At 51.5% G+C, this 24560-nt stretch overlaps 1 protein-coding gene across 5 annotated transcripts; it reads right to left on the bottom strand.

The window, feature by feature from the left end:
- Positions 1-1698: 1698 nt before the first annotated feature.
- SEH1L (SEH1 like nucleoporin) lies at positions 1699-23906 on the bottom strand. 5 transcript variants are annotated; one of them, XM_076052060.1, is made up of 9 exons: positions 23677-23892; positions 21563-21613; positions 20427-20573; positions 18706-18917; positions 17869-17971; positions 16170-16306; positions 11808-11965; positions 9270-9447; positions 1699-2276 (listed from the first exon to the last, which is right to left on the bottom strand). In XM_076052060.1, exons 1-9 carry the CDS (start codon positions 23785-23787, stop codon positions 2195-2197), a joined length of 1179 nt encoding a protein of 392 aa, XP_075908175.1. In that variant the 5' UTR covers positions 23788-23892; the 3' UTR covers positions 1699-2194. The 5 variants fall into 5 exon arrangements, with proteins under 5 accessions (XP_075908175.1, XP_075908172.1, XP_075908173.1 ...); XM_076052057.1 differs by lacking the exon at positions 1699-2276 and adding an exon at positions 4020-5514 and having other exon boundaries at positions 23677-23906; XM_076052058.1 differs by lacking the exon at positions 1699-2276 and adding an exon at positions 6393-6881 and having other exon boundaries at positions 23677-23904.
- Between the last annotated feature and the right edge of the window lie 654 nt (positions 23907-24560).

Genomic DNA, 24560 nt, shown 5'->3' with positions numbered 1-24560 from the left:
GGTCGTGATGATGATGGTGGTGGTAGTGATGATGATGGTCGTGATGTTGGTGGTGGTGGTGCTGGTAGTGATGATGATGGTCGTGATGATGGGGTGGTGGTGGTGATGATGATGGTCGTGATGATGGTGGTCATGATGATGGTGGTGGTAGTGATGATGGTCGTCATGATGGGGTGGTGGTGGTAGTGATGATGATGGTCGTGATGATGATGGTGGTAGTAGTGATGGTCGGGAGCGCTGGCACAGCGGATAGCGCTGCGGGTTCCCGCTCTGAACCGGTCCTGGGCCTCCCCTAGGTCGACTCAGGCTCAAGTGAGTACCTGGTATAGTGTAAGCATCTCTACTCGGGAGACAAAGGCGGCTGGGTGTATTGCTGCCCCCCCCCCCCTCTTCGCTCGTGTGCCATGCCTGGCCGGCCTTCATTGGTGCTGCTCGCTAGCAGCACTTGCCCTAACAGTATCTTAAGACTATGAGGGGGATTTTTATCTTTGATAGTCGTGATGATGGTGGTGATGGTGTTCAGGGTAGTGATGATGTTGGATCAGGACGATGGCGATCTCCGCGTGGGGGTTGGGATTCGAGTCGCGACGCCGACACAAACCATGACCCGGGTGAGTGTGGTGATGTTGGTAGTGATGGTGATAGCGATGGGGGTCATGGGGGCGATGATGATGATAGCGGTGGGAGTGATGGTGATGATGGGATGAAGGCAAGGCCGTAGCCATGGAGTCAACATTGGGGGGGACCAAATCTTCCAGGGTGTCTGTGGGTCCCAACCCAGAAAAATATCAAAATTAGAAGAATTTCCTGCCTAAAAGATTACAAAATTCACTAACACATGGGATGGACTTTTTATTTTTACAATAATGTCTAAGAGTGTATTGTATTACATTGCTCTGTTTTTACTTTTCTACCATTCCTTGTTTCATTGTATGTAATGGCAGAGATTAGAGATACATAAAGTACAACCATAACCACAATCATAAAAAAAATTATGCATTGATTTATATGAAGACAAGTCCAGATATTGTGGCCAAGGTTTAGCAAATTGTTTTTTATAGCAATATATTATATTATATATTATAATTACGGCCTTGGATGAAGGCGATAGCGATGGTGGTGATGGGGGTGATGGTGATGATGGGTAGTGGCCCTAATGCCAGCATCTGTCTCGCCCGGACCGCAAAGCCCGGGGGCGGATCCCATGAAGCGCGCGTGTGTGAACACGTGCGCCTGTGTGCACGTGTTGGTGGTGTCTTTGTGTGCGTGTACATGTATCGACTCGGCCTTTAAATTAGGACCGTGTGCGGTAGGAGTTGTCTGGAACTCAACAGCTACTAATCGCTATTCGTCTGCCTATTTATAAACTGGTAATCAGAAAACGTTAACAATGTAATTCTCAGCAGGCCCCATGCTGTACATCCAACCGTTATTATTCACTCTGCCTCTCTCTGTATGTAGGTTGAACTTCTTCCACACCGCACGTAGCCAACCGTGCTCATAGAAGGTGCCATTGAAGGGCCATTGCCCAAAACGTCGTTCTATACTTGTCCTGTTTAAGGCCACACACGTGTTGTTGACGAATGCGTTCTGTGGTTAAATACCAACTCGGTAATGCACATGCTCGTCTGTCAATTAGAACCTTACACACACACGTGTTACCTTACACACGCGTTACATTTAAGACATACCCGCATCACGATTTTTTTAAACCACGGAAAATCGTGATTTTAATTTTATTCAGAGAAATTGGTAAAAAATCAAAAAAACAACCACGACCGTTAAAGGCACAACGGTTCAGCAGAGCCACCACCCACTCCTCGCCATCGCCGCCTTCCTTCTGCCAGATCCCACAGCCGATCTCCCCCGCCTCATAGTGCAACTCCCACAGCCCGTGTTTGGATCTTCCGTTCGGTTGCCACACTTATGGGAGCTACTCCAACGTCCGTCTCGTTCTGACCTCACCAACAAGGTCCCAACAATAACAACATAACTATAGTAGAGTTAAAACACACAAGTTTGTTGTTGTTGTTGCAATGTTTTGTGTCCAATGAGAGAAGTAGAAGTCGCGGACTCTCCTCCCCTCTCGCAACTCCGCCCTTCATCGCCTGCTCGCCGCGTCGCCTCCTCTTCTTGTCCTCTTCCCGAAGTCTCCTCTCGTCATCTCCCATCTCGGCGCTCTTCCTCCTCCTCCTCATCCGCAGTACTGTGCCGAGCTCACGGCAGCCAAGGCGGCTCGAGGAGGCTGCGGCGCCCTCTGCTGCCGCCTCCCGTCACTGGGGACACGGCAAGGACACGAAGCCTCCTTGACTGACCCCACCATGACCCCTCTTTGACCCCATGACCCTGACCACTCCTTGACTAGCCCAGTCCTCCGCACGCAGCTCAGCTGTCTCACCGGCGAGTGGTGAGCCACGACAAGCCCCGACTAGGAATCTCACCTGTCAGTTGCAACTGACGTGGCAACGATTCGGGTTGCCACCCGTCACGGATTCCCCCCAAGATTTTCCTCTCGTTGAGCGATCTGGAGACCATCTCGGGGAATCTCCCCGAGTCGTCCCGGGCATGAAACGTCCCGGGTCTTGTGGCCGTGGCCTCTCAGTATCCACAATCACCCGGCACTCGACGCACGCACACACATGCGGTCACACACCGCTCTGCAGCTATCGTTATGAGAGAATCGACTTCGCCAGGATACATCCCATTGTTTTGGTACCTGGCAGGTGGCAACTTTGGTGACATATACCTGTCTGTATATTCGGAATAAGAAAAGGTTCTAAAGCAAACATACACGAGTCCAACTAAAATAAAAGTGTGTACATCGTCGTGAATGTAAAGCGCCCCCGAGTGGCGTAGTTCACGCTGATCACAAAGCGCAGCGGCATGGGCAGCCTGCGGCTCTCGAGCGCCAGACCGCTTTGTGACGTTTTTTTATTAAGGATCCACCACCACCACCACAGTGCATTGCGGATCTAGAAATAGAGGATTTTTTGGTTTGTTTACTACAGAACTCGAAGAAAAAGCATCTCCTTGTTCTATTGGTGACCGTCCCCTGTGACGCGACACGCACGGACAGAAAGCCGTCGGCTGCCGTGCGGGTTTACGCTGCTCCACGCGTGTATGGATGAGGGGTCCCTGGAACGTCGTTCATCATCCATACGATTCGCCACTGCCCGGCGGGACGGCTGCCACCGCACTCCCGCCGAGTGGTCTCGACAAGGCGGAACGCCACGAGTCGGGTCGGGGTGGACGCGATAGCCACGAAGCACGGCAGGAGCCTCGTGGCGCATTTGGACGCAGGCGGAGAGAACTCGCCCCCCCCCCCCCCAAGAGGTCCGCCCGCTCACAGAGCCACGAGACCCGCGCGCCCACGCGGCGCATTCGTCGTGGCGACCAACGCACATGGCGAGGCCTTTCTGCAGCAGTGGATAGAGCATGGTGTGGTTGCCGTTTATGGCCACTTGGCCCATGGTGACTCGTGGCCAAACTTACCTGACGCCTGACTCACCTCCTCCGCGCCGACTGCTGCCCCCTGCTGTTGGCTGCTGCCCGCTACTGTCGTTCTGCCCCCTACTGTCGTGTACTGCCCCCTGCTGTTGACTGCTGCCCCCTGCTGTCGTGTTCTGCCCCCTCCTGTCGTGTACTGACCCTGCTGTTGACTGCTGCCCCCTACTGTCGTGTACTGCCCGTTGTTGACTGCTGCCCGCTACTGTCGTGTACTGACCCTGCTGTTGACTGCTGCCCCCTGCTGTTGACTGCTGCCCGCTACTGTCATGTACTGCCCCCTGCTGTTGACTGCTGCTCGCTACTGTCATGTACTGCCCCCTGCTGTTGACTGCTGCCCGCTACTGTTCAGCTTGTTCGGGAGCTCGAGGGAAGGGGGAGTCATTGGGAAGTTGTCACCCATAAAGTCACGATGTGGTGTTTTGTGTAGTGTGGCTGTGTGCAGTGTGGTTTGGCTGATGGTTGCGAGCTCGAGGCGATTTGATGCCTCGTCAACGATGGATGCATGGTCACGATTACATTAAAAAAAACTATTTGATTTATCATTGTGAACATAGCAGCCACTAGTGGTTGCAGGGGTCAGGCGAATAAAATACTTGCAATACGTATGAACAAAAAGTGTAAATTCTGAGCACGCGTGATCCCCGCGTTTGCCGTGCGCACGAGGTCGATATGGACCGACTGCTGACGCGTCGCTCAACCTGCAAACGTGAACCTCCACAGAGTTCCCCGTGGAGCGACATTGAATTTCAAACTTACGAATTAATTTTAGGATTCAAAAGAACGTTAACACTACTTGAACGCATGATTACAATTACGACGCCGTCATTTATCCAGGAAGGCTTCGCCAAGTCTCAAGACTTGTCAGGAGGGCGCCGCCACTTTGGGATCTTTGGACAAATTCCACTGATGGAGATTTTGGCTTCTGGCGGGGAGCGGTGGTGACGTGGCCTCGAAGTGACACGCTCTCCGCTCCTCGCAGAAGTTCGCAGTTCGGGGAGAGTGGCCGCCCCCGTTTAATACCGCGGTATGAACGGGAAAAACAACTGTGCATCGTCTCGCTCCACTCACAAGTGGACGTTAAAGATCCCGTGACGTCACGGGATCACAGTGGCAAGACCCTCCTGGAAACAGTCGTGGGACTGTGAGGATTTCCCAGATACACAAGTGAAATCGTTTTATCGCATAAGTGACTGAATAATAATATAACCTGGAGAAAGCCCATGGATACACGGGGATAACAGTTATCTCATGGCTACCTCAGAATTAATGTTATGGCAATGAACACGAAGTCTGTGAATGAATCAGAATATTGTCTGCGAATGAGGGACGTCAGACTGTTCCACAACTGCGCAGGTTTCCACGGGCGAGCTGGACAGCTCTCCCACGCCTCTCCGAGTCGCACCGCGCGTTGTTCGGCACCTGGTTCGACGTTTCGCTCCACATGCTGGAAGCTTCTTCTAGAACGTCAGACATGGTGCCGAAGACCACGCGGTAAGGCCCAGACAAGCGTGGGAGAGCTGTGGCCATCGTGCGCACCGTGGCAGCGCCACACACCCACACCTCCATGGGATCCGTGGCCACAAGGAGGAACCCGCGGGGACAAGCGCAGCAAGCACAGCAGGCATCACCCAGCGGGCGGGAGGGCGAGGAGAAGCGGGCGAGTGGTAGGATGATTAAGTGGGCGAGTCGGAGAATGGGTGAGCGGGACGATGAGCGAGAGAGTAGGGGGATGAGTGAATGGGTGAATAGGATGAGTGAGCAGGTGAGCATGAGGATGAGTAAGCATGAGGATGAGTGACCGGGCAAGTGGGGGGGGAGAGTGGGCGAGTAGGGGACGGGCGAGCGGGCTACAGGCGTCATTCGGCCGGGTTTTGCGGGCGCCAGGCCGTGGAAAGGTATCGGCCGTGGAGCACGGAGAGCGAGGGGGGGGGGCCTGGAGGGAGTGGCACGGAGCTGGAGCGAGAGCTGGCGCTGGGGGGCAGCTCCCCCCAGGACGGCAGGAAGAACCTGGGTCGGCAGCAGAGGAGGAGGGCGGGAAGAGGGGGGCATGGGGCAGAGAATGCAGGAGCAGAGCACGGGGGCAGCACGCAGAGTGCACAGGCAGCACAGACCACACGGGCAGCGCCCACACACAGCACCGTGCATGTCGTTGTCGGAGACAAACTTGTGGCGGCCAAATTGTAAAATGGAAATCCCCCGCTTTGTGGGCCCCAAAATAAAAAAATGTTTAAGGTTTTAGATTGTTCTCGCCACAAGCCAACCATGAATTTCACGTCCCTATCTCTTCATTACAATTTACACCACTCCCTCGCGTGGGGGCCGGCCACACACGTGTGGCGAGGGGTGAACACGGGGCAGAGGCGCGGACACGAGCGGGCTATGCGTGAACGCGTACGTGTGGAGTGCGTGAACGCGTACGTGTGTGGAGTGCGTGTAAGTGAACACGTACGTGTGTGGAGTGCGTGTAAGTGAACACGTACGTGTGTGGAGTGCGTGTAAGTGAACGCGTACGTGTGGAGTGCGTGTAAGTGAACATGTATGTGTGTGGAGTGCGTGTAAGTGAACGCGTACGTGTGGAGTGCGTGTAAGTGAACACGTACGTGTGTGGAGTGCGTGTAAGTGAACACGTACGTGTGTGGAGTGCGTGCGCGTGCCTGAGCAGAGCAGTAGTGTGACGGTTCGCACCGGGCGCCGGCCAATGCCGGTGACTATCGTATAAACCAGTCCTGGGCCACCCTTATGTCGGCTCAGCCCGAAATGAATACCTCATGCGGGGTATAAGCATCAGCAATGGTCGGGTGTGGTGCTGGAAACACCACCCCTTTGTGCGTTATGCCGGATTTAATAGGTGCTCACTAATTTGCTCCAAAGACTACATTGACACGTAAGGTTTCACAGTATATTTGTCAACTGTAACAGCAGTTTTAGGCAGTCACCAAAACAACAGAGTAGGAAAATGCAAACTCCCGAGCAAAAAAATATCAGTCACGAAGGCCTAACCTCTGACCCCAGCCTCTTTCTATTTGCACCGTCTCCTCTTCCACCTCGCCCCCCCCCGGCCCTGCATTGATCCCCACGGGTGCCCCCCACACAACTACACCTCCTGCCGTCCCATTCACTCGGACTATCGACATCTTCGGGTACCGTCGGCGTCCGGCATCTGAGGAGTTGGCACCAACTGAAGATTTCTCCAGCGGTCCCTCTATCAGCCAATCGGTGCCCGCAGTTATCCTAGTGCCAACCTCTGGGAGATGGGGTTCTGCATGGGAGCTAAGACGCTGGTGCCGCCCACACGGGGGTGTGCACGTGTGTGGTGCCCGTGTGAATCTGGAGTGTGGCCAGGTATGGCGCGGAGGGCGGTGTGAGGAGGAGAGCTGTGAGGGGGGGGTGGGGTGGGCGACCTCATTAGTAATACGCGAGGTTGCGCTCGCTCTTAGGCAGGGGCTGGCGGTGTTGGGGAGGGGAAAAGGGCGGTCTCACGATCCCGCTCCTGTGGGACAGCATGCAGCCAAACAAAGCAGCACATGTGCGTGCGTTAGCGCCCGTCGGCACGACAACAGGCGGCGGACGACGCGCGACGTATGGGCGCGACGCGGAACAGGCACGCGCACACACGGGAAGCATGCACGGCAAGCTCAGGTAGGAGGCGGACACAGTGACGGCAGCAGCAGCACGAGCGTTCGGGTACATGGGGCCGGGTAAAATCCACACGGCAAGTCTCGGCACCTCCTCCACTCCCGGCCCAGAACCTCCTCTCTAACCTTCCCAGCTCAAAACCTCCTCCACTCCACCTCTGTCCAAAAACCTCCTCCTCCACTCTCTGCTCATCTTAGGACCTCCTCATCTCCGGACCTCCACTGCAACCCTTCTTAAGACTTGCCACACTCGGCTGTTTCCAAAACTTCCTCCACATCCTCCTCATCCCAGAACCTCCTCCACAGTCCTCGTCAAAGGACCTCCTCCTCCTCGTCACCCTGCTCACCCCCCAGGGCTCGCGTTTCCCAGCAGTGATGGACTCGTAAACTGTTGCAGGGAATCGCGCGCGGGCCCACGCTGCGTGATGCTTGACGCACTACGTGTGGGGGTGCGGTGATGTCGGCAAACACTACGCATTCAGAATATAATTTAAAGGTGCACAATGGGCAACTTTTATTTGATTTTGTCTTTAATAAGTACATTCAAGAAAGATAGTGCGAGTCAATCGTAACATCCCTTAACGGACAACTTAAAAAATTACGACGATAATGATGACGACGATGATTACAGTGATGATGTTTTTACAAGAGATGAGGTCTGAGCGGAGGAGCAGAGTTGCGTACACAACACGAGGAGGAGTCTCTGGTCATCAACCGCTGCCGTCCCCTCTCCGCTCATCCACCGGCGCCAGCGGGATGGCGTGCGGCCGGGGAAAGGCCTAGCGAGAAGCCTTCTCGAGGTCAACGAAGGGGACACTGCCACGGTTCCCCGTGCCCGATCCACTACCACCATGAAATGTTTTTTGTCGACCCGCAGAGTAAACCGGTGCACCTAACTCCTGGGCGAGACGCCAGCTACGTGTTTGTTCCCGCGGATTTTATCCGGCCCCGTTGACAAGAGCGGTGCTTGGGATGAGTCAATTGTTGAGTCAGAGTTGCTGGGGTGGGGGGGGGGGGTTGGGGGAGGGGCGGGGGGTTATGAGACAAAGCTGCTCCCTCCGTGGGGGCAGGGTCAGTGTTGGGGTTGAGGGGGGGGGTCAGGGCTCCGGTTGTTTTGTTAGGGGCGGTGCTCGGTCCCGCAGGCGCTCAGAGTAGTTGGGCAAACGGCTCGGGCAGGAGGAGGTCTTGTTAGCTGTTAGTGCACAACAGTCGTCACAGTCACACACGGGCGATCGCAGCTCACTCGCTCTCCCACACACGGCGCCTTGCGCGCGCTCACTCTCCCGTTTGCTCTCCCGTTCGCTCTCCCACACACGACGCCTTGCGCGTGCTCACTCTCCCGTTCGCTCTCCCGTTCGCTCTCCCACACACGACGCCTTGCGCGTGCTCACTCTCCCGTTCACTCTCCCGTTCGCTCTCCCACACGCGACGCCTTGCGCGCGCTCACTCTCCCGTTCGCTCTCCCGCACGCGACCCACCGCATGCTGCTCATTCGTTAAACAGAGTTGTTACGCAAGGACGCGATGAGTAGCGCAGCGATGTCAGTTTGCGACCGTTCGCTCTGTGACCCCGTGGCCAGACTCGATGACTCCCACAAAACATTTGTTGGGTCACACGAGTTTAAGGCCACCGTGTGTCACACGTAGAAACACACACTGTGACACACGGCCACATACAAACTAACTCGTGGTAACACGAGCACAATGTCAGACACGAGCACCATCACATGCAGACATGGATATACACACGGAAAAAGATCACCCATATAGCCTGAACAGACTGTTGGAGCAAGTGCTGTTAGCAAGTACCTATGAAGGCCGGAACAACACACGAGGGGGTAGTGTGGCCAGCACCACGCCCAGCCACCTTTGTCTCACCAGAGTTAATATTTGCACACCGCACCAGGTACTCATTTAAGGTTGAGTAGACATGGACAAAGACACACGCACCACCACGAACGGACACACACATACCCGAGCAGTAACGAATCTCTGCCCTTACGAATCGGCGAATTGCCACGCTTTGAGCGCAGCGAAGAATCAAGTCAAGAGTTCACTACGCTTAATAAATCCGGTGAACACGTGCACCTCTAGTGGCTGCCAAGTTCACTCCCCCCCCAGGTCTCACCTCACAGCGGCCGCCCCGTTGACTCCGCCGCCCGGCGTCCCCGCGGTCGCCCCCCCGGGGAAACCGGCCCCCGCCAGGGCGGGCAGCTGAGCGCCGCCGGTGAGGCCCGCGGCGCCGGGAACGGGACTCCCGTCTCCCTTGAGCACCGCGATGCACTTCCAGTTGCCCAAGTAATTGGCTGCGTGGGATAACAATAGACGGGGGGGAGGAGGAGGAGGGAATTAGGTGGCGTAACGCCGCATCGAGCGTTAACATGAAACGCATTCGGCTCAGTCTCCTCTCCGGCCCGGACCGCGTTCGTTTAGCCCCCACCTTTGTTCGGACAAACCAGAAGCTGCTTGGGCACACGGTGACCGGGCACTCACTCACTCGCTCGCGTACAGAGACACGCGCTCACGTAAACAGGGACAAGCAACGATCCCCCGTGCAGCATTACAGCGTGGTGGGGCAATTGCTGTTAGCGAGGACGATATTAAGGCTGGCACGGCAAACGTGGTGTGGCCAGCACCACGCCAGGTCAGCTTGGTCTCCCCAGTAGTGATGTATACAGTGACTGAAAAAAGTATTTGATCCCCTGCTGATTTTGTACGTTTGCCCACTGACAAAGAAATGATCAGTCTATAGTTTTAATGGTAGCTTTATTTGAACAGTGAGAGACAGAATAACAACAAAATCCAGAAAAACGCATGTCAAAAATGTTATAAATTGATTTGCATTTTAATGAGGGAAATAAGTATTTGACCCCTCTGCAAAACATGACTTAGTACTTGGTGGCAAAACCCTTGTTGGCAATCACAGAGGTCAGACGTTTATTGTAGTTGGCCACCAGGTTTGCACACATCTCAGGAGGGATTTTGTCCCACTCCTCTTTGCAGATCTTCTCCAAGTCATTAAGGTTTCGAGGCTGACGTTTGGCAACTCGAACCTTCAGCTCCCTCCACATATTTTTTATGGGATTAAGGTCTGGAGACTGGCTAGGCCACTCCAGGACCTTAATGTGCTTCTTCTTGAGCCACTCCTTTATTGCCTTGGCCGTGTATTTTGGGTCATTGTCATGCTGGAATACCCATCCACGACCCATTTTCAATGCCCTGGCTGAGGAAAGGAGGTTCTCACCCAAGATTTGACGGTACATGGCCCCGTCCATCGTCCCTTTGATGCGGTGAAGTTGTCCTGTCCCCTTAGCAGAAAAACACCCCCAAAGCATAATGTTTCCACCTCCATGTTTGACGGTGGGGATGGTGTTCTTGGGGTCATAGGCAGCATTCCTCCTCCTCCAAACACGGCAAGTTAAGTTGATGCCAAAGAGCTCCATTTTGGTCTCATCTGACCACAACACTTTCACCCAGTTGTCCTCTGAATCATTTAGATGTTCATTGGCAAACTTCAGACGGGCATGTATATGTGCCTTCTTGAGCAAGGGGACCTTGTGGGCGCTGCAGGATTTCAGTCCTTCACGGCATAGTGTGTTACGAATTGTTTTCTTGGTGACTATGGTCCCAGCTGCCTTGAGATCATTGACAAGATCCTCCCGTGTAGTTCTGGGCTGATTCCTCACCGGTCTCATGATCATTGCAACTCCACGAAGTGAGATCTTGCATGGAGCCCCAGGCCGAGGGAGATTGACAGTTCTTCTGTGTTTCTTCCATTTGCGAATAATCGCACCAACTGTTGTCACCTTCTCACCAAGCTGCTTGGCAATGGTCTTGTAGCCCATTCCAGCCTTGTGTAGGTCTACAATCTTGTCCCTGACATCCTTGGGAGAGCTCTTTGGTCTTGCCCATGGTGGAAAGTTTGGAATCTGATTGGTTGCTTCTGTGGACAGGTGTCTTTTATACAGGTAACAAGCTGAGATTAGGAGCACTCCCTTTAAGAGTGTGCTCCTAATCTCAGCTCGTTACCTGTATAAAAGACACCTGGGAGCCAGAAATCTTTCTGATTGAGAGGGGGTCAAATACTTATTTCCCTCATTAAAATGCAAACCAATGTATAACATTTTTGACATGCGTTTTTCTGGATTTTTTTGGTGTTATTCTGTCTCTCACTGTTCAAATACACCTATGCATTAAAATTATAGAGTGATCATTTCTTTGTCAGTGGGCAAACGTACAAAATCAGCAGGTGATCAAATACTTTTTTCCCTCACTGTATATACCACCACACCAGGTACTCATTTAAGGCTGCGTCGACCCTTGTATATCCATGGACCAGTTCAGCAAGTAACTACTGATGTTAGCTGTGGCTGCAAATTAAAGTCAGGATTTGGGTTTGCAGTGCAGTGTGCCAACCACTGCGCCACCATTCCTCGCTATTGCGTTTTTTTCTGATACACAGACACACAAAAGCGAAGGCTGCCACCTGTCCTGGTTTTCCCAGGACGTCCCTCTTTTTCTGCTGTTCTGGGAATTCTGCAAGTCTCCCCGGGACTTTAGAATAATAATATTAACAATAATTTCCACCACTCAATTTCCCATTATTATTCTTTTTGCGATGCCTCAGGGGCAGAAACCCGAGCCGCACCGCTCCGGAGCCACTCACCCTTCCAGAGCCGTACGCAGCCGTCGTCGCCGGAGGATGCCAGCACGGTGCCCGTGATGTTCCAGCTCACGCGCCACACCTGCGAGTTGTGGTCTTCAAACTGCGCCGCGGAGCGAATCTCGAACTTGCTCACGCTGCCCGCCGCGCTGTTCTCTCGCCTGCGGAACCGAACCATCCACCAAACGATCTAGCCATCTACCCAACAATCCATCCAACGATCCATCCCTCCCCATCCAACGATCCATCCCTCCCCATCCGACGATCCATCCCTCCACTCAACAATCCATCTCTCCGTCCTATGCTCCATCTCTCCGTCCTAAGATCCATCACTCCACCCACCGATCCATCCCTCCCCACCCACCGATCCATCCCTCCCCATCCAACGATCCATCCCTCCCCATCCAACGATCCATCCCTCCCCATCCAACGATCCATCCCTCCCCATCCACCGATCCATCCCTCCCCATCCAACGATCCATCCCTCCCCACCCACCAATCCATCCCTCCCCATCCAACGATCCATCCCTCCCCATCCAACGATCCATCCCTCCCCATCCAACGATCCATCCCTCCCCATTCGACGATCCATCCCTCCCCATTCGACGATCCATCCCTTCCCATCCGACGATTCATCCCTTCCCATCCGACGATCCATCCCTCCACTCAACGATCCATTCCTCCCCATCCAATGAACCATCCCTCCATTCAACGATCCATCTCTCCATCCAACGATCCATCCCTCCATCCAACAATCCATCCATCCAATGATCCATCCCTCGATCCAACAATCCGTCCGACGATACATCCCTCCATAGACGATTTAAAAATGATTTCAATCCGGCCCACTTAACAAAAACGCACTTTCGAGAAAGCACTGTCGCCTTGAAAGGAAATAAATATATAAAGGCATAATTTTATGCAATCGCCCTTCTTTATAGCACAAACATAGAAAAGCCAATCAGGCTTGGAGACTGCACTTAACACCGTGGGCCCCGATGAGAATAACATTTAAAAAACTTTTCTGACCTCTTTTTAAATGGGCATATGAACCGAGACACCGACAGCAGTAGCTATCGGCTCACGATGCACACGTCGCATCTCGTAATTAGAATCAACACTCTCTTCGTCGCGTGGAGACACATTTAAGCAATCATCAGGCGGGTACGGTGTGTAAGGACGTAACTCGTGTTTTAAGGGGGACAGTTGGGAAACGTGGCCGGTCGCCGGGACCGGAGGTTTGGAAACCCGGTGTTTTGGGTTTGACGCAACCGGACTCTTGATTCGCATCTTGACAAAGAGGCTCGAGGCACGCGGCGAGCTTACTCGGCTCGCTCGCTCGGGAGAGCCCTGCCGAGTCTCACTCTCTGTACAGAAGGTCCTGCCCAAAGTGATCAACCGCAGCGATACGGACGTTTCAACCCCAAAATCAAACATAAGCAACCTTTAGCCAAAGGTGCGAACCAGCCAATTCCACTTCCCGAACCGGGTTTGTTGACGCACACCTGTGACCCAACACTTGAAAGGCAAGGGTTGACGGATCACACGCAAATTTGCGAAACTGCCAATACCCGCTGCTGGGCTGCGAGAAGATGGCAGTGTGGCAAGTGAGTTTTTGTATCCATCTGTGCGGAGCTTTTGAGTGTGATCCCCCTCCTAAGTATGCATGGTGAGTTTTCTCCTGGATTTGTTTCCTCCCACATGAAGCCAAACGAATGGAATTTGTCAAACATGCCATCGTAGAAGCAGGACCCTTCGTGGGCATTTCCCAGTTTTCAAAACTATCAATTCACATTTCCCAGTATAGTTCGAGAGTGGCGTTTCCAGTAAATACACCAACAGATTCGAGTAAACAGTGCAGGGTCGTGAGGCCTTGTCGACCCGGACATTAATAAACATCAGACATGCCGCGCACCGCTAACGAGTTCCCAGAAGCGGCGTCTAAATGTGTCTCCTGCAGCAGCGGCTGTCGGTGACCAATGCACAATGAGCTGCATGGAACATAGTGAGGGGAAAAAAAAGTATTTGATCCCCTGCTGATTTTGTACGTTTGCCCACTGACAAAGAAATAATCAGTCTATAATTTTAATGGTAGGTTTATTTGAACAGTGAGAGACAGAATAACAACAAAAAATCCAGAAAAGACTCATGTCAAAAATGTTAAAAATTGATTTGCATTTTAATGAGGGAAATAAGTATTTGACCCCCTCTCAATCAGAAAGATTTCTGGCTCCCAGGTGTCTTTTATACAGGTAACGAGCTGAGATTAGAAGCACACTCTTAAAGGGAGTGCTCCTAATCTCAGCTTGTTACCTGTATAAAAGACACCTGTCCACAGAAGCAATCAATCAATCAGATTCCAAACTCTTCACCATGGCCAAGACCAAAGAGCTCTCCAAGGATGTCACGGACAAGATTGTAGACATACACAAGGCTGGAATGGGCTACAAGACCATTGACAAGCAGCTTGGTGAGAAGGTGACAACAGTTGTGCAATTATTCGCAAATGGAAGAAACACAAGAACTGTCAATCTCCCTCGGCCTGGGGCTCCATGCAAGATCTCACCTCGTGGAGTTGCAATGATCATGAAAACGGTGAGGAATCAGCCCAGAACTACACGGGAGGATCTTGTCAATGATCTCAAGGCAGCTGGGACCATAGTCACCAAGAAAACAATTGGTAACACACTACGCCGTGAAGGACTGAAATCCTGCAGCGCCCGTAAGGTCCCCCCTTGCTCAAGAAGGCACATATACATGCCCGTATGAAGTTTGCCAATGAACACCTGAATGATTCAGAGGACAACTGGGTGAAAGTGTTGTGGTCAGATGAGACCAGAATGGAGCTCTTTGACATCAACTCAACTTGCCGTGTTTGGAGGAGGAGGAGGAATGCTGCCTATGACCCCAAGAACACCATCCCCACCGTCAAACATGGAGGTGGAAACATTATGCTTTGGGGGTGTGTTTCTGCTAAGGGGACAGGACAACTTCACCGCATCAAAGGGACAATGGACGGGGCCATGTAGTGTCAAATCTTGGGTGAGAACCTCCTTCCCTCAGCCAGGGCATTGAAAATGGGTCGTGGATGGGTATTCCAGCATGACAATGACCCAAAACACACGGCCAAGGCAACAAAGGAGTGGCTCAAGAAGAAGCACATTAAGGTCCTGGAGTGGCCTAGCCAATCTCCAGACCTTAATCCCATAGAAAATCTGTGGAGGGAGCTGAAGGTTCGAGTTGCCAAACGTCAGCCCCGAAACCTTAATGACTTGGAGAAGATCTGCAAAGAGGAGTGGGACAAAATCCCTCCTGAGATGTGTGCAAACCGGGTGGCCAACTACAAGAAACGTCTGACCTCTGTGATTGCCAACAACGGTTTTGCCACCAAGTACTAAGTCATGTTTTGCAGAGGGGTCAAATACTTATTTCCCTCATTAAAATGCAAATCAATCTATAACATTTTTAACATACGTTTTTCTGGATTTTTTTGTTGTTATTCTGTCTCTCACTGTTCAAATAAACCTACCATTAAAATTATAGACTGATCATTTGTTTGTCAGTGGGCAAACGTACAAAATCAGCAGGGGATCAAATACTTTTTTTCCCCTCACTGTAAATTACGTCAGCCTCGCGACCCCCACTGCCCCGTCTCCCCCACTGCCCCGTCTCCCCCGTCTCCCCCACTGCCCCGTCTCCCCCGTCTCCCCCACTGCCCCGTCTCCCCCACTGCCCCGTCTCCCCCGTCTCCCCCACTGCCCCGTCTCCCCCACTGCCCCGTCTCCCCCACTGCCCCGTCTCCCCCACTGCCCCGTCTCCCCCACTGCCCCGTCTCCCCCGTCTTCCCCACTGCCCCGTCTCCCCCGTCTTCCCCACTGCCCCGTCTCCCCCACTGCCCCGTCTCCCCCACTGCCCCGTCTCCCTCACTGCCCCGTCTCCCCCACTGCCCCGCCTCCCCCACTGCCCCGCCTCCCCCACTGCCCCGCCTCCCCCACTGCCCCGCCTCCCCCACTGTCCCGTCTCCCACTGTCCCCTCTTCCTATGTCCTGTCTCCCACTGTCCTGTCTCTCTGTTCTCTCCCCCACTCTCCTATCCTCCACTGTCCCATCTCAAAGGTCTAGGACTCATCCCCATGTACTCTGTAACCATTTCTCCCCGTCTCTCTGTGCTTCGTTCCGCGATCCAGCACCATGACCTTGTGCCCCGTCCCACAACCCCATACTCCATCCTGTGACCCCACAAAACCCGAGTGACCTCGTGCCCGTGATCACGTCCCGCGAGCTTGTGTGCCATCCTGTGATCTCGTGCTTTGTCCCGTGACCCCGTCCCCGCCCCACACCCGTGCCGTGACCTTGCGCCTCGTACCGTAGTGGCTTGAGTGTGAAGATGCGCACGTCTCGTGACGCGACCGTTAGCAGGTGGTACGAGCGGCCGAGGTTGGGGGCGAACGCCAGATCGTGCACGGATTCCGTCACCATCATCAACGTCTCCACCTTCATGTACTTCCTGGGTCACGGCGGAGTGGGGGAGAGGGGTCAGTGCAAAAAAAGGGCAGCATCGTTAGCACGGATGGTTCCGGTCACAGTCACAGGAAACAAGGGGAAGCGCCTGCTGCTGCTCTGATAGGTCATCGCAGGTCAGGGTCGCCACGATGCGACATCCCTCCGGGAAGTCCAGCAAATCGTGGGAAACGTGCGCCTCCCCATTCTCCAGGACCTCAATAAAATCGCACGCGGCAAATTCGTAGCTTCCATCATCCACAAAGATTCTGGGGCACCACCTCTAAACCGCATCTGTTGCACAAACCATAGCAACAGATGTACCACCTCAATTTAAAATGACAGCTATTGCTCTACATCAACCATATGAAGATAATGTAGTTCAGTGGCTCTCACGCTGTGGTACACGTGCCCCTGGGAGCACGATTGATAATTTTAGGGGGTACGCGAGACAATTCACGTAATGGCAGTGGTCACGTGGGGTATAGTCACGTGGGAGTAGGGTCACTGTGGGTACAGTCAAGGGGATAGGCATGCAGCAAATCCGTGTCTCGGCCTTCCCCCGATCCTCCTTTCCATCATGTCAATCCCTATGTTTATTTTACAAACGAACAAAATTATGCAGGAAATTACTGTCAGAAAATGCCTCCAGGCTTCCACATCCAGTGAACCTCAGCCGAGCCCCTCTGCTTCATAGTCTACAGTAGCGGTATAAAAAAAAAACACTAAAGAGTAAATATTCTACTTTGAATAGCTAGGTGTTATTAAGTATTAACAAAATGTTTTTGGTGTTGATTACGTGGAAATCCAATCAGTCAATTATTTTCAGCACCGCACATGCAGATAGGGGTGTACAGAACTGCTGATATGTATAGCAGGGGGCACATGACAAGCAAAGAGATGGGAACAAACTGATCTAGGCCCTTGGCCTCTTGGTCCTCTTGGGCCGCTTGGGCCTCTAGGGGCTCTTGGGTCTTTTGGGCCGCTGGGGTCGTTAACCATTCCCCTGCAGTATTCTATCCACTGCTCTGTCCATCGCTGTCTTAAAATCGCGATAACTTCCATTGCGTCACCATCAGCAATGCACGATCCACTGCTGGATGCAGGCCTCCCCCAACCGACCTCAATCTCTTTACGGCTCTGCAACGTAACGATCCTTGCGGGCTTTCCGCATTTTAATTATGAACCGGCACGCACTGTGGTTTACCACTCACAGGTTTCCCGTAATCCTACTTCCCGTTTCCACTGCCCTGCTACCCGTAAAGCGCTGCCCCACTTGCTGTGTCTTGTTGGTAGCTGCCTTACTCGCTGTTTGGTTGGTAGCTGCCTCACTTGCTGTTTGGTTGGTAGCTGCCCCACTCGCTGTCTGGTTAGCAGTTGCCCGGCTCTTCAACAGGAAGCGTATGCGACCGTGCGTGCGCGTACACAAGCGCGCGGTCTCATTATCTGCGTCCATCTCAAACCGCGCAGGTCTCTCGTCTCAACTGTGCAGACTGAACGATCCACCCCCGACCCTCTGCCGCCCGCCCCCCCGGTCCACCGTGGAGCCCTCGCCGCGTCGCCACATGCCTCGTGTTCTCGCTGTACTCGTAGATCTGCACCTTCCCTCCGCTCGACGAGGATCCGTCATCACTGCCCACCGCCAGCATCGGCGGGTGTCCCCGGAAACTGCGGAGGTAAACACGGCGAGGAGGGGGCAGGGGAGCAGAATCAAGGGCTACACGAAGGATGTCTTAAAAATGCCTTGGTAACTCAAGAGTGCCTTACGTTTCGTCTCAATCATTCCAACGCACCGCTGTAGTTATCTCCTAGGGAGCCCAAAGTGGCAGCTAATGCAACACAGGCCTACAAGTGGGCATTATTCTGCCAGTAGCAGGTGAAAAAAAAGAACATTCGAGAAGAACAATACAAATGAGATGGCACAGAGAATAAGTTTTTCCCCTTTTATCTGGCAACAAAACAGGTGTTAAGTTGTTAAAACACCAAACTGAAACCTTTTACAAGGAATCATGTCTGCATTACCCACAATACTTGTGGTCAAAATGCAAACAAAAAACTCTGATAATATATGCATTGTCTTTGAAACTGATTGGTCCACACCAGAGATGGCACAGATGTGAAACACGATGCCATACAGTACAAAGCAGACAACACAATCCGAGTCGAGCGATACAGGTGAGATAGAAGGGACAGAGAGGAATCGGTATGACCGAGACAAACGAAAATCCACCCTCAAGCTAAACCACTGCCCCCATGTCACGACAATTCAAAGAATCAGTCAAGCCAGGGGGAGACGGGTAGGGGCAATCGTTAAATCATCAGCAATCGGTTCCCGTTAACTCTTGAGGACGCAGTACCTCCACTGCCCCACCCCGCCCCTTCTCCCCTCCACTCCTCCTCACCTGGATGGGTTCCAGGAGATGCAGCTGCAGCTGAGCTTGCAGGAAATCTCGTGCTGCAATGACCACTGGCTGAGGTTCATGACGTCGGGTGCCTCGTACACGCGCACCACCCCGTCCGCAGAGCAAGAGGCCAGTACCAGACCCAGGTGCTTCGGAGCGAACTTGACATCCGTCACTGAAGTGCGGCTATCCACCAGCGTGGTTCGCTTCACCTGAGGCAGACAACTCAGTCAGGCTTCAGCTCTCGCAAAGGGGGAGGTTGCTCCTTCTCCTCTGCTGTACCCTCGCTGCCTCGAACGACCTCCCACTGGCCATCCACGCTATGGGTTCTTAATGTTAATGGCCAAGCATCAGAGGGAAGAACTAAAGCACCCTTACGGTTTTTAGGGTTTCAACATTAGTGTGCGGAAATTAAAATAAAGCCAGTATCAACAGTAGGATAGCTTTGCAAAATATAAAGCTTATAATAACAGCAACAGTACTTTATGTAACCTTCTCCAGAAATGGAAAATAAAACTCTCTCCCAGCAAACAATCAGACACAGCATAAACTCCCGTCCATTACAAGTGTTTACGGAAGGTACAAGCAACACCCACTCACTATCTTCTGAAGCCATCAACTGGATTTAAAATTTGAAGACAACATTATAATCACTATTAAAGCGATTTACACACAAAACAAATGACCCACTCTACATGGATGGTTGGCCACACAGCAGACCACATGGAAACTCCCACGCCTGCTGGCCCGCAGTTCACCTCTCTTTGCCTGAAAGGACATTTCATGCATCATCAGCATGATCAATTCACTGCTGGATGAGGGCCTCTACGAGCCAGAATGAAACAGTGTTTGCGGGCTCCATGCGTTTAAATTACAACACGAGTGGAGGTGCCATGGGCGTATGCTGTGGTTTCCCATGCACAGGTTTCCCGTAATCCATGGGTTTCCTGTTTCCCCAGCCCCCCTTCTCCCTGCGAAGGGCTGTCACATACGCAAGAGGCAGCTCCCTATTGGCCTAAAAAATACATTTTCATATAATTTGTGTATGGTTCCTACGATCACCATCAGCCATGATCAATCCAGTGATGGGTTAAGGTCTCCCCAAGCCTTGATCATCTCTCAGCACTTACACACAAGCTTATTTTATCACTCCATGTCCTCGGGAAACATCCTCTCGTTGTGTGTTGTGCGAATCGCAAAATATCAGAATTGCGCGTCAAGAGCGTTAAGAGTTGATACGAATCCACGAATATGTGCGGAGTCACACCAATTGGCTGCAGTTATGAATTTTAAACCGACCGTCACACCCCACCGCTTCTTCTTAATATGGTTTGGGAAGCAGTGATAGTTTGATGTCGAGGTTAGCAATCCATTCAAAAGCTTCAGGTGAGGTAAAGTGGTCGTGATGCCACTGGGAATGGATCTCTCAGGGCAGGAGTTCAGTATGTGGGCGATTGTCTGATTTGGGTGGCCAGTCACAATTTGGGCTGCTCCTCATGTACCACTTGTGAAGCAAGTGGCCGCATCTTCCCTGGCTTTTCCTCAAGCGGTTGAGGGTTATTAAGTTTTCCGTGGAAGATCAATTACCAGGTTGCAATTTGTGATGTTTGCAGTTAACCAGGAGTTGTGCCATCAAGAGGTCAGACTGTTATTAGTTTGTAGGGTTTGGAGTGTATTCAAAGTCACCGATACCACCCTCCCCCCCATCACCGCCAACTCACCCAGTGGCTCTGGCTGCGCTGCCGGTCGTTGGACTCCCCCACGATCTCCTCCCACACGACGGCCGTGCGGTCGAACGAGCACGAGGCAAGGAGCTGCCCAAACTCGGGGTGGGCCCATGTGACGCGCCACACCGAGCCACTGTGCGTCTGTGGTGGTGTCAGACACAGCGTCGCGCACCGTTAAACTGCCACGTGGTCAGGGCTGCTTGGCTCTGCGAGAGATCCGAATGGATACTTCGGCTCGTGAAATAATGCCGATCAAAAAATCAAACCAAGATTTGCAACGTGCTACATTCAGCAAAAATCGGAGACTGAAGCACGGACGGTGCAGGGAAAATGTTACCGAATTAAACAAATGAGAAAATAAATGTTTTTAGTTGGTCTTAAAAGCACCAATTGTCACGGCTGATCAGACTTCAGTTGACAGACTGTTCAAGATAACCGGGGCTACAGATGAAAAACTAATTTCTGCTGCACTTAACCCAGTGGATTTCACAAACAGCAGCAGGTCCACACCAGCTGAGTGCAGGTTTTGTGATGATACATATGGGCAAATGTCATCGTTCAGGTAGGCTGGCTGACCAGTTATTTTTGCAATTACGATTAAATTCGGGGGTAAACAAGCACGACCAGGGCTTCATTTCTCCCTGACTATTGTCTCAGTCTTTTGTGAACTGGGATTTTTTCATGGGAATGAGTAACGATGATGGATGCTTTTTACCAGGGTTTAATGTATCACTAAATCTGACACTGGACAGTCCCGACTGAAATTAAGACCTGGTTATGGTAAAAACACAATACAATTAATGTATAGCCTTTTCCAATCCAGTGCTGGATGAAGGGATCCCCACGCCTTGTGGAGTTGCACTATGCTGGTCAGTGATGGTTGAATGTAGGGAGCAATGATGCGGACGTGTGGATGTACAGTATAACATTTAAATTTGGTGCACTGCCTATCTTTCATGATCTGATGAGATAAGGTACATTCTGAGTGACATAATCATAGACATACACAAACAGTTGGCATATAACAATGCAGCAGACACAAAGTCGTGGGGCATCTACAGGTCTGCCTGACCCTGCAGCTCAGGTTGACCTATTTTAATCTGTCCCCAGCAGGGAAGCGAGACACGTACCTTCCAGCTTGCCGTGCATTTCCACTCTCCGCTCTCGTTCCGATCCCACACCTGGAAGACAGCGCCATCACCGTTAGAACATTACTGAGCCACAGGTAGCTGGTTGGCTCAGTGCCGAGCTGTGATTCCGTGCACCAAGTTGATGTAAGTTTATGGTCTCAGCCCGATAACCAACAAGTCTTGTACACAACCCATTCTTATTACATTTGGTTCTGCACTTAATTTGACAAAATTCCAGTTCTGAGAATTGACCATCATGTGACAAACTACTCTCATATGCACACCGGGTTGGAGAGTGCTGCCCCCTACTCTGTAGACCAAAGGTCACTTGCAGGGATCTCACAGAAAAATCTGTGATATTTTTTCATAAGTTTCAGTTTATTTATTTTGGTATAGCCCTGTGAGCCATTCGGCTCTTGAATCGGGTGCAACCACAACAAACAAAAAAACAAAAACACGAACAAGAAAAACATCTTAAAGTGACTATGTGACTGTGCAAACAGAAAATCCATGAAAAAAACAGCAAAATATTCCTGAAAAAAGCACTGTACACCAACGCTGTGTGCAAAAAATCCCAGTGGGATGCAAGTCAAACAACAACAACCACAAGAAAACTTAGATGAAGGCCATCAGTCTAACTCCATACTACAACAAAACAAACATGTCCAAACCAAAAAACTTTTCCAAATCACCAAAACATAAAGCCATAATTGCAACGTAAAAGTGATCACTGGGACTGTGACCGAATTTTTACAATAAACTACATAAATAATATGTAACACCAAATCCTAGAGCCATAGCTGGCTGCATGAGTTACTCCACAACAACAGAAGCATCAGTCGGAGTATCAAATTTTTCAATGCACCTTTAAGATCAGCACGCTAAATCAAAATACAGATAATACTTTGCAGCGTCATCCGGAGCGAAACATTTTATTTTATTTTACGCCAATGAATAGCAGTGGCAGCTAGGGGTGTACAACTCCTCTAGAGCAGTTTTGAGGGAAGATCTCATTGGTAGCGATTCAAGTTGCAGTTTATTGGCAATAGCATTCCAGACCCTGGGGGCATCAATAGCAAAGGCCCTTCCTCCAGTTTTTGTACGGCAATAGGGAATGTGAAGCTGGTAAATGAGCGAAGACCAAAGGTCAAATTTGTTCTTTGAAACAGAGAGGAGATCCAGCAGGTAGTCTGCGGATTTTTTTGTATCCATTTCTGTAGGCCGATCTTTAACATGAAGGAATCATAAAAAGCATACAGATTCGACAATCAATAACACTGTCCTAAATGGTCCTTCTTTATAGGACATCGAAGAGATAATGTGAATAATAGCGGGAGGCTGCATTGTGTACACTGTAGGGCCTCTATATTAATGTAATTGTAAGAATGTTTTCAGATAGTGGCATCTGTCCTCCGTTGTTGCCGGAGGGCGACTGCCTCAAACTTCCCACGAGCGTCCTTCACGAACCCTCCTCCATAGAGTCCGATCTTGACACCGCTGGAACCAGTCATCGGCAAGTGCACTTAGCTCCAGGTCTTTCTCTATCACACCATCCCGTATCTTCTCTAGCCCGTACCGCGCCCATTTAGACCCCTCTATCTGACCAAACAGATGCTGCTTGGGGGCATGCGGGCTACATGACCCAACCAATACAGCCTCGCCTGCCGGAGGAGCTCGCCGATGATAGGTTATGTGTCCAGATATTTCAAGGATCTGCGATCTCCTCACACGACCCAGCCTGGTTTAAACCCAGGATGCCGTCGTAGGCAGACCAACTTGAATGTTACGTTTTCACGTGGTTCCATAAAGGTTTACACACATTCACACGTGTCGACTCGTCCGTCCAACAACAACAACACATTTCACATGAAGACTAAAGCCTTCCAGAACGTGTAAATCGGCACAGGGGTCGCGTCCTGTGACAACAAAACACCCGCGCTTTCTTTCCCCTTCACGCGGCGCGGCCTACGGTATCGCCTAGCGGGCACCGCCGGCCCGGATCGCACCGAGTCCCCCCAGAGCCGCTAGCACCACCACCGTCTCCCTCCCTCCCACCACGGGGCGGTCAGGTCAACCCGATCCCGCCGCGTGTGCCATCGCCCTGCTCGCCGTGCCTTGACGCTCTGGTCGCTGGAGCAGGTGGCGAGGCGCTGGCCGTGGAAGTCGTAGGAGACGTCGTGGATGAGGTCCTTGTGCTCCGCAGCGATGCTGCGCGCCGCATACATCGCGCGGCCTACACCGCGACGCTCGCGCTCAGCGACTCCGCGATTCCCGCGCTTCACTAGCTCCTCCGTCGATTCTTAAGGCTGCACAGTCCTAGTCTAGGATGCTTCGATTCGTCCAAATTCAATTAACAATCGATTCGATTTCTTTATTCAACTAATAAAGGCTTCATAGTCTTGGTTCTTTCGGTAAAGTCACGTAGAAGGGAAACAATAAAATAAAATAAAAGTATTATTAAAATTGTATTTTATTTAATTTTTGTTGTTTCCCTTCTACGTGACTTTACCTAGAGAACCAAGAATATTAATCCCTGCAGTCACGAAAGCTTTAAATCAAAATTTAATAAAGGATTCATATACTTAGTTCTTTCGGTAAAGTCACGTCGAAGGGAAACAATAAAATAAAAAAAGTATTATTAAAAATAAAATATATTTTCATTATTTTATTGTTTCCCTTCTACGTGACTTTACCGAAAGAACCCCTAATATGAATCCCTGCAGTCACGAAAGCTTTACATCATAATAAAGGCTTCTTAGATTTGTTCATCTTCTTTTATAAATCTCTATCGATTTAATAATATTCGTTAGTCTATCGTCAACCTTAGCTGTCCCTAGATTCCACAAACCCAATTAATTCGATGATCCAATGTTAACACTATCGTTTAACGCTTCCTCGATGTTCGATGAACTTCTGTTTCGATTTGATTCCGCGCGGTCGCCTTTGGCCACGCCGTGGTAAGCGTGGAAGATCTCACGAAGCTGCGTTGACTGTGCTA

Source organism: Petromyzon marinus, chromosome 54 (genome assembly GCF_048934315.1).
Source record: "Petromyzon marinus isolate PM22_M1 ecotype Great Lakes invasive population chromosome 54, UKy_Petmar_22M1.pri1.0, whole genome shotgun sequence".
NCBI classification, from domain to species: domain Eukaryota; kingdom Metazoa; phylum Chordata; class Hyperoartia; order Petromyzontiformes; family Petromyzontidae; genus Petromyzon; species Petromyzon marinus.
The sequence above is the reverse complement of the archived record's forward strand: the minus strand, read 5'-3'. Positions and strand labels throughout refer to the sequence as shown.